This window comes from Hemicordylus capensis, chromosome 3, assembly GCF_027244095.1.
Source record: "Hemicordylus capensis ecotype Gifberg chromosome 3, rHemCap1.1.pri, whole genome shotgun sequence".
Classification (NCBI taxonomy): Eukaryota; Metazoa; Chordata; class Lepidosauria; order Squamata; family Cordylidae; genus Hemicordylus; species Hemicordylus capensis.
Window position 1 is genome coordinate 352725808 of NC_069659.1, and position 17282 is coordinate 352743089.

At 55.1% G+C, this 17282-nt stretch overlaps 1 protein-coding gene across 1 annotated transcript; it reads left to right on the top strand.

Annotated features, from left to right (window-relative positions):
* Window positions 1-361: 361 nt before the first annotated feature.
* Window positions 362-14176, top strand: NPPC (natriuretic peptide C). Its single transcript, XM_053305068.1, has 3 exons — window positions 362-766; window positions 2378-2801; window positions 13623-14176. The coding sequence occupies exons 1-2, from the start codon at window positions 383-385 to the stop codon at window positions 2762-2764; spliced, it is 771 nt and encodes a 256-aa protein (XP_053161043.1). The 5' UTR covers window positions 362-382; the 3' UTR covers window positions 2765-2801; window positions 13623-14176.
* The last annotated feature ends 3106 nt before the right edge of the window (window positions 14177-17282 follow it).

Sequence of the window (17282 nt, forward strand, 5' to 3'; positions counted from 1 at the left end):
TCTACCGAGTCAGATCCTTGAGCCAGCTGCCCCTCAGTACTGCCGACACTGACTGGCAGCGGCTCTCCAAGGTGGCAGGCAGAAGCCTTTCCCGGCCCAACCTGGAGATGCTGCCCCAGCGGTTGAACCCGGGGCCTCCTGCATGCAAAGCAGATGCTCTGCCCCTGAGCGAAGGCCCCATCCCCAAAGGGGGCAAACACGCGTCTCCATCGAGGCACTGACCAGACAGAGACCGGGGCGTGCGCGCGCCCTCGGGCTCCCCGTCACAAGGGGCGCGAAGTCCAAGTGTTGGATCAGGGCTCCTTCCCCCCCCCGCCCCCCGCCCCGCCGTGAGACGGAGGATGACATCACCCAGCAGGTTGCTTATAAAGAGCCGAGGGCGATGCCGTCGAAGGAGGAGAGCAAGCGAAGCTCGGGTTGGAGGAGACGCGAGACCGCGCCGCTCTTGGCCTCCCGTCTGCCCGCGGGCCTCTCGCCGCGCTCCTCTCCAGTCTCGGTCCCCGGTCCCGACCGTCGAGGCGCACTGCCGCCCGCCCCCAGCGGGTCTCGCCGTCTGCGGCTGCTGCTTCTCCTACTGCTCTGCTCCGGGACGCCGCCGCGGCCGCCGCGCTCGTCTTCCCCCTCCTTTCCCAGGCAGCGCTTGCGCGGGCAGCCCGGCGCACCCCACCGCAGGATGTACATCTGGCAGGTCGTGGCTTGCGGACTCTTCCTCGCCCTGCTCGCCCTGGGGCTGGAGGCGATGCCGGCTCCCCAGAACCTGCAGAAGGTAAGTCGGGAGACAGACTCGACGGGCGGACGCCCCGCGCAGGGTCCCTCCCTGGAGTTGTTCTCCTCCCCGTCGGGGTCTGCAGGACCCGGAGGGGAAAGATGGACGGAGGGTGGTGCGGAGGGGATGGGAGAGGCAGGAGGGAGGCAGCTGCTGGGGGAGAGACCGGCACTCAGTGCCGCCGCCGCCAGGTTTGCCTACATACCCTCCGGAGATCACCACTGAACCCCGATTCAATACCCCGCTTTGAGCAGACTGCGCGGGGCAGTTTACTGAAAGGATATTGTAGCTCCTCTCGAGTGTACGTTGGTTTAGGGGCAGAGTTGGGGATTCTCCTCCGGGTTAGCGATTGTGAGAAGGGAGTCCCAGGTGGCCGTCAATCCGGATGCATCACAGTCGAGGGGGGCGATCTCGCCTGGGTAGATGCAGAGGTGGGGCGCTTCTCCCGCCTGAGCCTCGCCCGGCCTACTCCAGCCCCGACGCGGCGGCGGCCCCATCTGGGCATCTTCTGGTGGCGCTGGCTGTGGCCCTCTCGTCTCCACCAGCCTCCTCCAGCCCAGGGCCAGGAACGAGCTGCTCATGCCGGCTGCTCTCCATCCCCCCGTGGTGCTGAGAGGGCGAAGGAAGGGCCGACGACGGGGCGGCTTCGGGGCTCCAGGGCCGCTTAGAGCGGCTCCTCTACCCTCCACTAGGCGCCCGGGGAATAAACTTGCGGGGTCGTCAGCAGGGGATCGGGGAGCTCGCTCGGACCCCAGAAGCGGAGGAGGAAGAAGACGGCGGGGAGATCCGGTCCGGCGGGCTTCCCACGAGTCCTCCGCGGGCCGGCTCCAAAGCCCGGGTCTTCTGCAGGGGCTGCCCCGGAGAGTGCCCCGGGTGTCTCTGCCGAGCAGCTTTGGGGTGTGCGCGGGTGAAGAGAGAGGACAAGGCGAGGAGCGGGCGCCTTTCCCTCGAGGTGACTCGCGAGACCCCCAGAGGCAGCGCCCCAAAAGAAATCTGAGCGGCGAGAGGCACCGTTCATTGGGCGAGCTAGTTGTATGTCCCACATATTAGAATCTCGAAAGAGAAGGGGGGGAGAGGCAGGGAAGCCACTTTCCGGGGAGGCGACCCCCGCCCCCGCCCCCCCCGCCGCCATGCCCCACTCTGAAGCCGCCCTTGCCGAGACTCAGGCTGATTGCGGTCTACTCTGGGGAGGTCTGGTCCCGACAAAAGGCTGCTCCTCTTTCCTAGTATCTCCCCCACGTTCGACCCCCATTTGTCGCCCGGGAGGAGGGGCGGGTAGCAAGGCGCTGGCTGGGAGCCCCCATTTGCACCCCCGCCCACCAGGTGTTTTCTCCAGACTCTCCCAAGAGCAGGGAGATAGCAAGCGGTGGCGGGCGGGGGGGGGCGTCCTGATGCAAGCCCCCATGTAAACACCCTCTGCCTGCATTTCCACTAGCCCCCCCCCCCCAATCTTCGCCCCTGCGCTTTAGGCGTTCCTGGAGGTGATGCCCAGGTTGAGTGGAGGGACGGCGAGGAAGTCCTGCCAGCCAGGAGAGGGGAGGAGGGGGTCCCACTGGCCCCCTCCGGCATGATGGACGTCTCTCCCCCTCCCTCTGTGCTTCCTTCCCGCAGAGCCCCTCCGGGAGCGCGGCGGCGGCGGCGCTGGGACGCGAACTGGCGGAGCTGCTGGAGGCGTCGTCGGGGCCCGCGGCGGGTGGTGCGCGTAGCGGCGGCTCCAAGCAGGGCTCGGGCGGCAGCAGCTCCTCGTCGCAGCAGCGGGGCAAAGGCTCTTCGTCATCGTCGTCGAGGCTGATGCGGGACCTGCGCACCGACGCCAAGCAAACGCGGGCAGCCTGGTCGCGTGTGATGCACCCGGAGCACCACGGCGGCGGCGGCGGCGGAGGCGGCGGCGGAGGAGGGTCTCGGCGCTTGAAGGGCCTCTCCAAGAAGGGCCTCTCCAAGGGCTGCTTCGGCCTCAAGCTCGACCGCATCGGCTCCATGAGCGGCCTGGGCTGCTGAGCCGTCGAGGGCGGCCAGCGGGCGACACCCAGCGGCGGTGAGTAGCTAGCGCAGCGGCCCCTGCCCGAATCCCGGCCCCTCCGAGGTGTCCCCGGCGGCGGCTCTTCGCAGATTTCTTGCCGCAGAAGCTTCCGTAGACTAGAGCCCCCTTCGGCAGGTGCAGGGAGCCCCGTGCGCGCGCACCTGGCACCACCGGTGCGGGATGGGGGAGACCAGCCGGGGACGGGCCGAGGGGGAGAGTCGCACTGGCGTCCGTATCGCCTGCATGGCACGGCCAGCCCGGCTTTTGGCTTCTTTACCGGGGTCTGGGTGTATATACGACGCCGCCGCTGCATCTGACGAAAGGGGCTGGCCTCCTGCTGCAACAAACTGGTTCTTCTTTAGGACGGTTTCCAGTTAAACTAGGGACCGGGCGACACTCTCTCCGGGACACTCCTGGTCTTCTTGCACCTGCCCCCTTTCACCTGGCGGCTCCCTCTGTCTCTGGCTGCCCAGAGCAACTGTCCTCATTCAGCTCAGAAGAGCGCCCCTCCCAGTGGTGTCTCCCCCATGTTTCTTGTTAGATGGGGGGGGCAGTGAACCATCTTATTCTTTTCTCCCCCCACCCCGTATGAGAATGTTTTTGTTGAAAAGTGGCAGATTATATGACAATATTATTGTTTAACAATAATCCTGGTTTAGCACACACCCAGCCTCCACTTTCTAGTCACTACATAGGAACACAGGAAGCTGCCATATACTGAGTCAGACCCTTGCTCCATCTAGCTCAGTATTGTCTTCACAGACTGGCAGCGGCTTCTTCCAGGTTATGGGCAGGAGTCTCTCCCAGTTCTGTCTTGGAGATGCTGCCAGGGAGGGAACTTGGAACTTTCTGCAGGCAAGCACATGCTCTTCCCAGAGTGGCCCCATCTCCTAAGGGGAATATCTTACAGTGCTCACATGTATTTTTATTTATTTATTACATTTATATCCTGCTCTTTCTCCATACATGGAGTGTACTTGGTTATTTTTATCCTCACAACAACCCTGTGAGGTAGGTTAGGCTGAGAGATACATGACTGGCCCAGAGTCACCCAGTGAGTTTCATGGTTGAATGGGGATTCGAACTCGGGTCTTCCCGGTCCTAGTCCAACACTCTAACCACTGTGCTCCGCTCCTGTAGTCTCCCATTCAAATGCCAACCAGGGCAGACCCTGCTTAGCAAAGGGGACAATTCATACTTGCTACCACAGTAAGCCTACTACCTGGCTGGTTTTGTGTATAGCATATTTCAGTCATATACTTTTTGCATATATACTGGTTTGGGGTATATTCTATATCATGTTTAGTATCTTTATTAATTAAATCGTATTTCCACCTTATTTCTATTTAATTGCCCACTAGATCATTCCGTTCGCGGTTTGTGTTTGTTTTTCTCCTTGTGGTGCCGTGGATCCCCCCCCCCGCTCCTTTCTACCACAGTAACTGCAGCATAGGACTGAAGGGCTGGCTCCTCTTGGCTCGGGGCTCCAGTTTGCTCTGCAGCCGACTCTCTTGCAGTCAGTGGCTTCTGAAGCGGACATTGCTTAGTACTTTCATGATCTGACCGTTCGCTTTTTCCTTTTTAAAAAGCGAAAGCCTTTCTCTGGCCACATACAAAGTGCCTTTCCTACAGCAATGCTTGATTTCTAAAATCTTTGCTCAGGCGTGAACCCGAGGGGGCCTTGAACAAACTTCTTCCTCTCTGCCTTGGTCCCCGAAAAGGCCATCAGCTGAGGGTTATTGCCGTGAAAGGTGTCCTCGGCTAGTTCACCCATCCATCACGTGAGACTGTCCCGCCTGGTGCGGCTTGCGTGTGTGTGTTGTATGAGACATCCCAGGGTCTAACATCATGGGAAGAAGAACCTTCCTATGACTTCCACCACCTGCTTTTCGGTGAGGTTGGTTTCCGTTCCAGACATTCGATTGCCACTTACCCAACGCAGAGGAATCGAGCAAGGCTGCTGCATTTGTGAACCAGCCCTTTGGTCTCCTGAGAAACGGGAGCCGCTTTCCTGCTTGCATTTCAATCAAGTGAGCAGGGAGACATAACCTGGCACCTGAGACTCCAGCAGTATGTCGAGAGAAAACGTGTTAGTTGCTGGGCTGGAAACATGTAGCTATATTCCCGCTGCGAGGCCAGGCCAGGCTGCCCAGGGAGGCACAATGGCCTCAGGCAATGGATTTGTGGCACCCCTAAAAAGTAGCAAAGTGCCCATCGTTTCAGTGTCACCGAGTCTTTGAGATGAAGCAGGGGTCCGTGCATTTGCTCATCGTCACCCTCTCTTAGTAATCCAACTTTCTGTCTGTCCTTTGTGTTGTTCGATCCCATTGTCCCAGTTTTCATTGCAAGTTCCTTACGGATGGGACAGGTTTTCACCGCCTGTTTATTCAGTCAGGCTTCATTCATTCATTCATTCATTCAGGGTTTACTCGGATTCAGCTCGGATTCACTTTCCCCCCAGTAGGGTCTGTCTTGCAAAAGCTTCAGCACAAAAGCTCTGCAAAAGCTCTGATGAGTGGGTAGAAGCCAGCCAGGGCAAATCCTAGTCTGGGCCCAGGTGCCATGTCATGGCCAGGGCTGAACTGGCTAGAGGGAGCTCTGGTTCAGATCCCCACTTAGCAGATCACTCGGGGCTTTGGGAGACTTTGGCAAGGCATTCTCTCTCAGCTTAACCTACCTGGCAGGGTTGTTGTGAAGAGAAAATGTGATATGCTGTAACTCAGCCTAAGCTCATGGGGTTAAGAATCTCTCCCAGCCCTATCTGGAGATGCCAGGAAGGGAATTTGGAACCTTCTGCATGCAAGCTTGAAGATGGTCTACCCCTGAGCTGTGGACCCATCCCCTAAGGGGAATATCTTAGAGTGCTCACATGTGTCTCCCATTCAAATGCAAACCAGGGCAGACCCTGCTTAGCAACGGGGGCAATTCGTGCCCACCACCACAAGACCAGCTCTCAATAACAACAAGAAGTTGTAGGGGGTTCCCTGGTCTGAACTCTGTAGCACTTCAGCATTCTTGCTTCGAAGTGATGCTTCACTTATAATTTAGCAGAAGGAGAGCAACTGTCCCTCTCCGGCCCCAGCACAGCTCCTGTCCCAGTGGATGTTGCTGGTGTTCTTTGCGGCTGTGAGCCCTCTTGGGAGAGAGAATCTTTTTCTCATTTTTAAACATTCCTTTGGCTATGTAAGGTATGTGAATTTTGTTGGAAAGCGTTAATAGAAGTTTTCTTAAAAACAATAAGAGAAGCCGCAACAACATGGAGGTTGTGCTACTGATTCAGCCCTGAACTGTATTCAGTAATCCAAAAACCTTTGGTTTAAGAGGAGAGTCGAGATGCTTTACGTTTTCACTCGAACTCTAAAAAGACTGGAAATGCAGGTTAAGATGCCCGTCTTAACTTCCACGCCATGTAAGCTGTGAAGACCTTGTACAGTCTGGTATATGATGATGGCTTTAGAAATGAGGCTCCATGCACTCACACGCTTTGCCTTGGTCTTTCAGTTGGACATTGGGCTGGGGAGGGATGCATCCAGGCAGACATTTAACAGGTGCAGCTTCTCTAATCACTTCCTAGAGATGCCCCTGATGAATTTCTGCCTGTGGTTTTCTTTTGGTAGAATACAGGAGGGGTTTACCATTGCCTCCTCCCACGCAGTATGAGATGATGCCTTTCATCATCTTCCTATGTCGCTGCTGCCGACTAGAGCACTCCTTTTCCGGGCTCCAGCAAACCCCAAGCAGAGGTGCTGTTGTATTAGTACAGCCAGCCAGCCCTGAACCTGAGAGCTGTGTGATGCTATTGCTTGAGCAGGGCTGGCTTGATCCTCTGCACATGAGCACTGCAGTGGCATTACTGAGAGAGCCAGCATGGTGTAGTGGTTAGAGTGCTGGACTTTGAACCGGGGAGACCCGAGTTCAAATCCCCATTCAGCCATGAGACTTGCTGGGTGACTCTTGGCCAGTCACTTCTCTCTCAGCCTAACCTACTTCACAGGGTTGTTGTGAGGAGAAACTCAAGTATGTAGTACACCGCTCTGGGCTCCTTGTAGGAAGAGCGGGATATAAATGTATAAATAATAATAATAATAATAATTATTATTATTATTATTACTGGCAGGGGTGCCCAACCTGTGCTCCTCTGGATGTTGCTGAACTACAACTCCCATCATCCCCAGTTACAATTTATTGTGACTGGGGATGATGGGAGTTGTAGTCTGGCAACATCCAGAGGAGCACAGGTTGGGAACCCCAGTGTTCCAGTTTGTTTTGGCTACCTGAAACTGTCTTTTAAATAGTGCAGCAGGGAAGTAACTTGAGAGCAAGAGGTTGCCAGTTCAAATCCCTGCTGGTATGTTTCCCAAACTATGGGAAACACCTCTATCAGGCAGCAGCGATACAGGAAGATGCTGAAAGGCATCATCTCACACTGCACAGGAGGAGGCAATGATAAACTCCTCCTGTATTCTACCAAAGACAACCGCAGGGCTCTGTTATTAGGATCCAGCCAGAATTAAGAACTTTCCCACGGATTTCAATCGGAGAGATTTAAAAGCAGGCGCCTTCTTCTCGTCCTGCTGCAAAAAAAAAAAGGGGGGGGGTGTCCTGAAGGTGATCCTGAACTTTGGCTGGAGACAGGAGAGCCGGCTTTGTGGTAGCAAACATGAATGGTCCTCTTTGCTAAGCAGGGTCCACCCTGGTTTTATTTGAATGGGAGACTCCATGTGTGAGCCCTGGAAGATATTCTCTTGAGGCCAAAGCTCACTGGAAGAGCACCTCTGTGCTTGCATGCAGAAGGGTCCAAGTTCCCTCCCTGGCAGCATCTCCAAGTTAGGGCTGAGAGACACTCCTGCCTGCCGTGACTGACAACCGCTGCCAGTCTGTGTAGACAGTTCTGAGCTAGAGGGACCATGAGTCTGATTCAGTATATGGCATCTCCCTATTTTCCTATGATCCAAACAACAACAACAACAACCATATTGTACTGTAGATAACACAATCAAATAAAGAAGGAAAGACTAACCTCCACAGACAAGAAGGCTCTTCTAGTCTGCAGCAAGCCTTTCTAGACAGGCTGTTAACAGCTTGTGAACAAGATGTCAACATCTTCATGACGGTCGACTAGCTCAAAATCCAGAAATGCTTTGTTAAATTTAGTAGCAGCTGCTGCAGACAATGAAACCATAAATCAAGGGGGAAGAATACAGCTGGGCATTGATATATATAGTGCTTTAGAGCTTCCCAAGCCTGATTTCTGTTTACAACAACCTTGTAGGGTAGGCCGGTATTATTCTCCCCATCTTCCAGATGGAGGCTGAGAGAGAAAAAGTCCTTTGTCTTAAGGCCACCTAGAGAGTGACATTAGGGTTAGGGATGTACCTCAGTGGTAGGCCAATCGGTTGACTCGGGATATGGCCGTGTCCAATGTTTCTGTGACTTCCATTTGTAAGAAGCATGAGGGTTGGTGTGAATTGGACCATTGGCAATTTGGAGAAGAATATCTGGGAGTTTTTTGTTTGTTTGTTTTAAACGCTGTGCTTTTTTGGCAACTTCTCCCTGAGATTTATGGAATTTGACAGGCAGGCTCCCCACCCCCAGATAACTCTTTTGTTTGGGGGCCAGAATGGGGGGCATGCAGTGAGAAATGCTGCACATGCAAAACTGTCCCAGCCCATGTGTGTAGGGGGCAGGGTGGTGTTTTTCCTGAAAAAGGCCCCCAGATTTGGCTCACACCTGTTTGCTCCTCAATGTGCGCGTGCTAATAATGATCGTTTGCAAGGCTGGCTTTCGAACGACCCGACTGCAAAGGCTGTTTTGGTGGTCTTATTTAGACTTCCCCCTGCCTGCATGTTTGCTTCTGTCTCGGGAGCGCCCACTGCGTCTCTGCTCCTTGGCAAAGATAGCGAAGGCACCTGCTTGGAGCTGACAGCTAAAAGGGGAGAGCGGAGGCCTGACCCCTGGCAGTTTGCGGGTCAAGGTTATGTCACCATGCGTGCAGCCTGCTCCCCAGGAAAGGGTCCGCTGGGCAGAGATGGGGACGGGAGGCCAATATGCATGCCAGACTACTGTGCCGATGTTGTTAGCCGGTCACATTGCATGAACTTGTTACAGCCAGCAGGTCAAGGTCACTGCTCTTTGTGGCCACTGTTGCTGCAGAGATACTCAAACTTGGGTCCCCAAATGTTGTACTACAACTCCCATCATCCCCAGTCACAATGCCCTTCAGACATGTGCTTGATTAGTGATGGAAGACAGGGCCTTTTCAGTTGTGGCTCCCAGGCTGTAGAAGTCCCTTCTCCCGGAGGCACACTTGGCCTTCTCTTGACTCTAGGGGTTATTGGCTGGGGATGATGGGAGCTGTAGTCCATCTGGGGACCCAAGAGTGAGAACCCCTGGGCTAAAATGAGCCAAGACGAACCCAGTTGAGATATAATGAAACATCTTGGGCTTGTTCTAAAGGATCAATGGCCTTTGGTTATTGTGGCAGGGGATGATAGGAGTTGTAGTCCAAATGCATCAGGGGGGAGCCAAGGTTGACAACTCCTGTGTTACTGCATGATTTTTTAAAAAAAATCATGCACAAAAGGTTCGCCACATGGATCAGGTGGTTTTTCTTTTCTTTTATGTTTGCCCAGTCTCAGCACAAAGGTCTGAAAGGAGAGTTTGGGGCTGGAATGGCTAAACTTTGCCCATGCTGAACAGTGAGTGGTGTTAGAACTCAAAAAGGCTTTGGATGGGCAGGTGACATGTTGAATGGCTGTGGCGCTGGAGCTGCAGGGCACTCCCCACCGCACCTAGGAGTGTTGCTTTCCAGGCGTGCTTCAAGGGGATACAGGCATGTCGCTTGAAGCACGTTACCCGAAAGAAATGTTTCAGGGGGTGTGTGTGACCGGCAGAGGGGGGGGGGCGGGACACCATCCCTGCCATAACCCACGGACTTCAGCATGGGAAGCGTGTGTCAAAAGTCACCCTCAGCAGTGACAGATGGAAGCACGTCCCGAAGACATTTTTCACACGTGACATTTTGAGCCTGTCACCGGGGGGGGGGGGAGACAAAGGCCCCTGAGCCCTGGAGGGAGGGAGAGTCGGGGCTAGAGGCCCATCGCCACTTTTTGTCTCAGGGCCCCCCACTCCCTGGAGTGGGCCGCACCCCCTGCAAGTGCCTGGATGTTGTTTATGCAGGGGACAGAAAGCCAGTTAGCAAGTGAATGTCAGTTCTTTGCAGAAGGAGCCCCGTGAGGCAGTGGGCCTTGGTTGCCGTTATGCTCAGCAGAATAGAGAACGGACTTTGGGCACTAGAGTCTGCCATAAAGTCCTCTGGCGTGAGCCCTACCAAAATTAATGCAGGCTGCCTAAGTGTGTGTGTGTGGTTGCTATGCACACTCCTGCACATGCCAGCGCCTGACCCGGAGTCAGTTGACTGCGTGCATGTGCTTGTAGTGCTGGATCCTTGGATGCCTGAGGAAAGGCCCCAAATGCTGTCTTGCCCCACACCCCTGGGGGCCCCAGCCTCCTTTCAAAACCAGCCTTTGCAAGGCTTTGAAATTGGCGCGGAGAGCAGGGAAGGAGGGAGGTTGCCAGCAGCCTCCTCGCCTCTCCTCATGCTTCTTGCAAGCTTTGCATGGCGTGTGAGGAGGCGAGGGCAGCCTTCTCTCTTCTCCCTGCGCGCTTTGCAAAGCCTGCAAGGATCAGATCAGTCCCAAGAGCTGCTTCGGTGGCGGTGGCGGCAGCAGAGGGAAACGTGCTGTCCTGCCCGCACCCCAATCATCTGCTGCTTGAGGCAACTGCCTTGCCTTGCCTCACGAAAGGGCCGCTCCTGGCCAGGAAACCAGCTTGGAGGCAGGAATGGCTGGTAACAGATGGACAGCATAAGAATCTGGTAGCAAAGCGGGCAGTCTGTCTGCATGGCTGCCCTGGAGTGGGATTGGCTCTTCCCGATCACCTGACTCCTAATCCTTGGACAACTCTGATTCCCTGGCCAGAATTACCCACAGTTCCCTGCTCCAACGACGGATCCTGTGGGTATGGAGAGTCAGGGCTTGGGGCTTGCCCGTCGTGCCTCTTAGAGTCAGCTTTTGGCAGGCCAGGCTGGGATCTTTACAGCCGCATGGCCGACACTGTGCATGCCTGAGACCAGCTGGCCACGTGCCGGGAGTTGGCAGCACGTGCAGAGTTCCCAAGCTGTGGCTGCCAAGTGCTTTCAAGTGCCCTGAGAACAGGTGCCCTCCCCTCTAACATAAGAACATAGGAACAGCTTGGCTGGATCAGGCCCAAGGAGGCCCATCTAGTCCAGCATCCTGTTTTGCACAGTGGCCCACCAGATGCTGCTGGAAGCCACAGGCAGGAGTTGAGGGCATGCCCTCTCTCCTGCCATTGCTCCCCTGCAACTGGGACCCAGAGGCATCCTGCCTCAGAGGCTGGAGGTGGCCTATCACCCTGGTCTCCTAGCCATGGTTGGCTGGCTGGGCCCAGAACGGAGTGGCTCCCCACAGTGAGGGTGGAGAGATTTAGGGGGAAGCATCCCTGTTTTTTTCCTGGGGACACATCCTGTGCTCCCAGAGAATGGGCCAGAGGCACACGGTGCCATTCCATTGTTAAAGCTCAGCAGGCATTGCCTGAACAGTGCCTGGCGAAGATCCAGCGGAATCTGCCGGAAGCTTCCCGATCAAAGAGCAATAGATCACTGAGGGGGATCTACGGCTCACAGGAGCGGTGTTCACTCTGCCCCGAGTTCGATTTCCAACTGGCTCCCCAGATGTGCTTGAATGACAAACTCCCATCACCCCCAGCTCAGCTGCGCCATATCTAGGTACCCGAGACTGAAAACCCCGGAAAGATCTTGGAACCAAACGGAACATTGTGACGAACAGAGTGCTTTTCAGACTTCAATAGCAGCCGGAGGGGGGTGTTGTTGTTGCAATCAGGGCTGAAACTTTGAGGTGGGCGGGGGGGGACGGGCTCTATCCTCTTCCCCTGATCTTGAGCTGGATTGCAGCTCTTGCAGCTGCTAGTACCTCTGCGGGAGAAGCTCCCCATGGTGCCACACACGTCCCTCTTCGCAGGGGGTCCTCCTCGTCACGTACGGGCTCCATCTGTGCACACTCCACCCCTCATCGCCACGGGCTTTTTGCTAGGAAAGAATAAACCAGACTCATGGGAAGCGGCTGGCCAGACACACCCTGGGAGAAGCAGCACCCACTGCTTTGTGCTTCACAGCCAGCAAGCCACCACGTGTTTGCAGAAGAGTGGCCATTTCCCTCCCAACTAGGACCGTTCACATGACCTCTTTGAACCCCAGGGCAGGGCCAAATCCCCCCTCCCCCCGCCACCTCTGCTGGGTAGCATCACTTGCAAACAACGTCCCATTGATTCTTTCCCAGAGTTGCTCCTTTCGCTGCCAGGTCGCTTCTGCCGTGGCATTCCCAGGCCTTGCAGCCGGATTACTAGGAAACCATGAAAAGCACCCAGGCACAGCCTCATTAGAAGGCTGCAGATGGAAGGCCAAAAGGCTCTCCGTTGGCAGGAGGAGAAACACAGCAGCTGGTGCCATTGCATCCCCCCTCCCACCTCCCTCCCTCCCTCTCCCCCTCCTCAGCTGTCATTGCTCCTGATAGGAGAGATTCCCTTCTTGTGTTTTTACATTTGCTCTGTGTGCATTTTGTAATGTGGGCGGTGGTGGCCATGACCAGCACTGGCCTCTGGTTAGCAGGCAAAGGGTTAATCCAGGAGTGCTGAAACGTGGGTCCCCACATGTTAGTTTCATTTAGTTCATTTGGAGTGTATAAACTGCCTAATATGGAGGAGGAGAGCTGGTCTGCTGGTCGTAAGCGTGAATGGTCCCCTTTGCCAAGCAGGGTCTGCCCTGGTTTGCATTTGAATGGGGGATTACATGTGTGAGCACTGTAAGATATCCCCCCCCCCTTAGGGGATGGGGCTGCTTTGGGAAGAGCAGAAGGTTCCAAGTCCCCTCCCTGGCAGCATCTCCAGGTAGGGCTGTGAGAGACTCCTGCCTGCACCTTGGAGTAGCTGCTGCCAGTCAGTGTAGACAATACTGAGCTAGATGGACCAAGGGCCTGACTCAGTCTATGGCAGCTGCCTATGTAAGCATCTTCAGGCAGTTTACATACAATTCTGAAATGTAAAACAGCGACCATACATGGATGGATCACAAAACATGGATCACAAAACTGTGCAGACCGGGCTCCAGACCATAGGAAGCTGCCTCCTACCAAGTCAGGCCCTTGGTCCATCTGGCTCAGTACTGTCTGCACCGGCTGGCAGTGGCTCTCCAGCATGACAGGTAGGAGCCTCTACCTGGAGATGCTGCCAGGGAGTGAAGCGGGGACCTTCTGCATGCAACGCAGACGCCATGCCATGCCCCTGGACGCGTGAACGGACACCCCTGCACCAAGTTCTGAAAAGTCATGTCTGTCAATTGCGTAGTCCCACGCACATGCCATCCCCGGACAGTGCGTGCCCTCTTCCGCAAGCATATGCACGGCTGTTGATCGGCACATGCCTCGTTATTTACAGAATATCCCATATCCAGCCCTACACACACTGCGTGTCAGATGGCCCAGTCTCCATGTTGCTTTTAAAATGAATAATCATCCACACATGTGCAGGGGTTAGTGCAGCCACTGGGGAAGATGGGAGTTGTCGTCCAACCAGGTCTGGGGATCTAGGTTTGGGGACTCCTCCCGCTGCAACAAATCTAGCAGGGGCTGGAGTACAGGACTGCCGAGACCCCTTCCTCCCCACTCGAATGCTCTAGGATGTTATGGCCGACCTTGCAAACTGGGAAGAGCCTAACATGTTGTCTGTCTCCCTTCCTGCCAGGTCCTTGAACTGACAGTCGTTCTGCATCCTTCTGCCCCACCCCATGGACGTTTGCCGACATCTCCCCACAGAAATCCAGGATCACTTGTGACCGGCTGCCCACAGCAGACAGGAGGTCTTGCTGGGTTTATTGGACTGGTACGAGGACTTTGAGGCGGAACCAGTGATTTGCAGGGGGGAGGGGTTTTTGTTTTCGAGGGGGGGTTTGCTTCGGAAACCCCAAAGCTCTCTTTCTATCATACCCAGTATATGCCTACATACATACGTATATCTATATCTATAAACACAATAAATGCCTCGTGACAAGGGACCATTCCATTCCCAGAGACTGAGGAGGCCAGCTGTATACCCGAAGGTGGTTGTTTGTACATTCATGTCACGCATCAATGTATTTATGTTGTAAAGCTATTTATATGTTTATAAAGAGATATTTATAAAAATTTTATTTATGTAACTAAATGAAAAAGGAGTCTAGCATTGTAACGTTTCTTTCATCCTAAATAGTTGGAAAATGTTGAAGAAGAAAAAAAGAACCAACCAACCACCATCCCATGTGTGATGTGTAACCTGTCTTTCTTTTATCGGATGCATTCCTTGGGGCACCGCAGTCACTTCTTTCAAAGGGACCCTTCCCGACTGCCTCTATCTAAATCTCGTGCAGCGGCAGCTTCATGCGGAGTCAGGCCATTGCTCAGCATAGCCCCGTCGTCTTGTCTGCTCTGACAGGCAGCAGCAGCAGCAGCACCTCCTCTCCTGGGTCTCGGGCGAAGGGCTTTTCCAGCCCTGATTATTTTGGTTAGAGATTTGGGACCTCCACTCTGCAAAGCAGGTGGCAACTCTCATCTAAGTCAGAGCTCTGCTGTTCCCACAGCTGGGGGAAATCACAACATCTCCCACTTGGGGAAGGAAACTGCTATAGCATCTCTGAGAGATGGCCAGCCAGCTTCTGTTTCAAAACATCCAGCAAAGGAGAGCCCCCAGTGCCCAAAGCAGACCCTTCTGTATTTGACCAGCTCTTGGCTAGGGAGGTCCTCCTAAGGGCTAGCCTGAATCGGCTTCCTTGTCACTTGAACCCAGGGGTTCCAGTCCTGCCCGGTGGAGCAACAGAGGACCAACCGGCTCCCCCTCCTCCAATGCAGCCACCCTTCTGAAATTTGAAGACAGCTCTCCTATCTCCCCCCAGCCTTGTCTTCTCCAGGTCAAAAATATGCAGCTCCTCCCACGGTTCCTCATTGTCGGCACCTTCTGAACCTGTTCTGGTTTCTCCATGTCCTCCTTAAGATGCAGTGCCCAGAATTGGACACAGGGGCTGACACGGTCGTGGGACACCAAGAGCAGATGAGCCAGCCGTGTGAGGTAGCGGCTAAAAAAGCGAATGCAATTTGGGGCTGCGCTAACAGAGGCATCCTGTCCAGATCACACAAAATAACCATCCCGCTCTTTTCTTCACTGGCCAGTTCTCACATGGAATACGGGCTGACAGGGTTCCCGGTGCTAACAGTGACGGGAGGGTCCTGTGGCGTCACTGCTGTGGACTCAGAAGCAGCAGTGCCGCTAGGGAGGACACCAGTTGCACAATTGGCATGACTGGAGAGGAGGGCTGGTCTGGTGGTCACAAGCATGCCTTGTCCCCTTAGCTAAGCAGGGCCCTCCCTGGTTGCATATGAAAGGGAGACTTGGTGTGTGAGCACTGCAAGATATTCCCCTCAGGGGATGGAGCCACTCGGGGAAGAGCATCTAGGTTCCCAGTCCCCTCCCTGGCCGCATCTCCAAGATAGAGCTGAGAGAGATTCCTGCCTGCAACCTTGAAGAAGCTGCTGCCAGTCTGTGTAGACAATCCTGAGCTAGATGGACCAGGGGTCTGGCTCAGTATGTGGCAGCTTCCTATGACTGTAGTTTCTCCCATCTGCCACATGGGGAGAATGGATGGGCACGGCGGTTGCACAACCCTCCCTTCACTGCTCGCACTGCGCATCACGCCAGCCATCAGTCCATGTGAGATGAGGAGAGTTGAAGTCAGCACATTGAAATTGCCCTCCTGCTGCCCCGATGGGGCCGGAAGCAAAATGCTTGCATGGCAGAAGCGCCACGAAGCATCTCCCCTGCTTGATCTGCTTTCTGCTCTCGGGAAGGATATCGCCTGCCTCCTTGCTAAGGGAGCAGAGAGCAAGGGGTGGCCTCACCTGTGTGATCTGGTGAGGGTGAGGAGGGCTTCGGCTGGGAGCAGTTCCCTCAGCTGCCTCCGTGGAGATGCTGTGCTGTGGGGCAAGCATGACTTGTCCCCTTAGCTCAGCAGGGTCCTCCCCAGTTGTATAGGAATGGGAGATGGAGATGGATCCTCAGGGGATGGAGCCACGCGGGGAAGAGCATCTAGGTTCCCTCCCTGGCAGCATCTCCAAGAGAGGGCTGAGAGAGACTCCTGCCTGCAACCTTGGAGAAGTCGCTGCCAGTCTGTGAAGACAATCCTGAGCTTGATGGACCAAGGGTCTGACTCAGTATATGGCAGCTTCCTATGTCCCTACGACAGGAAGCAAAGGAGGAGAGACCAAGCATGCGGGTTAGAAGTGGAGGGCAGCTGCTCATTAGCACAGCTGGGCCTCCTCGCCCTCCAACCCTGACAGCACAGCGACCTAGTGGGTGGCAAAAGCCAAACGAACGGCAGCTGGAGAAAGGCTCCCAATGGACTGGGGATTCCCTTGGTCTTCTCCCGCCTCTGGTGCTTTGTCTCTCCCACCCAGGATGGGTCTTTAAAGCCCAGACAAAATCTACCCCCTTTAATTCTGGGCCCCTACCCTATTGCAGGGGTTCACAAACTTGGGTCCCCAGGTGTGGACTCGGGTAGCCCAGCGACCTCCGATTGGCTATCCCTGTCCCACAACCTAGGGAAGTGGGCCGTATGGAACAAAAGGACGATTCCCAGAGGAGCCTTCTAGTTTCCGAGATGGCGATGGGGGAAGCTAATAAAAGAGGAATTAGGTGCTTTATATTTGGAAGGGCAGCCACTCTAATGGCATGATGCATAGGCACACAGGAAGCTGCCATATACTGAGTCAGACCTTTGGTCCCTCTAGCTCAGGATTGTCTGCACAGACTGGCAGCGGCTCTCCAAGGTTCCAGGCAGAAGTCTCTCTCAGCCGCATTTGGAAATGCTGCCGGGGTTTCAGCCTGGGACCTTCTTCATGCAAGCAGACACTCTTCCACTGAGCTGTGGCCCCATCCCTTAAGGGGAATGTCTTACAGCAGCCAATGCTCACATGCAGTCACCCATCCAAATGCAAACTAAGGCAAACCCTGCTTAACAAGGGAGACCACTCATGCTTGCTTCTGCAGGGCACCGGTCTTGCAGAACTCACGAGTAGAAAGGTGGATGAGAAATGGCCAGCTCCCCCCGTGCAAGAACGCGGAAAAGGAATGGTGACGTCGGACGTGATGCACACAATAAAAGAGCTAGAATGCTCTGGTCGGGGCCTCTGCCATCAGTGTGGCTGCTCTTTCTCCTGTGACTCTAGTCCTGGCTCACAATCCCAGGGACAAAGCTCAGGGGAAGACAGATGGAAACTGGCCACAGGGCCACCTTCAAGTCCCAGCTGGGAGAGAAAGGGAGGGACGTTCAGGTGGGCTTTTACGGGGAAGGAGGCGAGGAGTTAAGAGGTCAGCCTC

Excerpts from the sequence above, each read along its gene's own strand:
- NPPC (XM_053305068.1), top strand. The coding sequence starts at position 383 with ATGCCGTCGAAGGAGGAGAGCAAGCGAAGCTCGGGTTGGAGGAGACGC. Across the intron at positions 767-2,377 it reads CTCCCCAGAACCTGCAGAAG|AGCCCCTCCGGGAGCGCGGC; the intron begins GTAAGTCGGGAG and ends TCCTTCCCGCAG.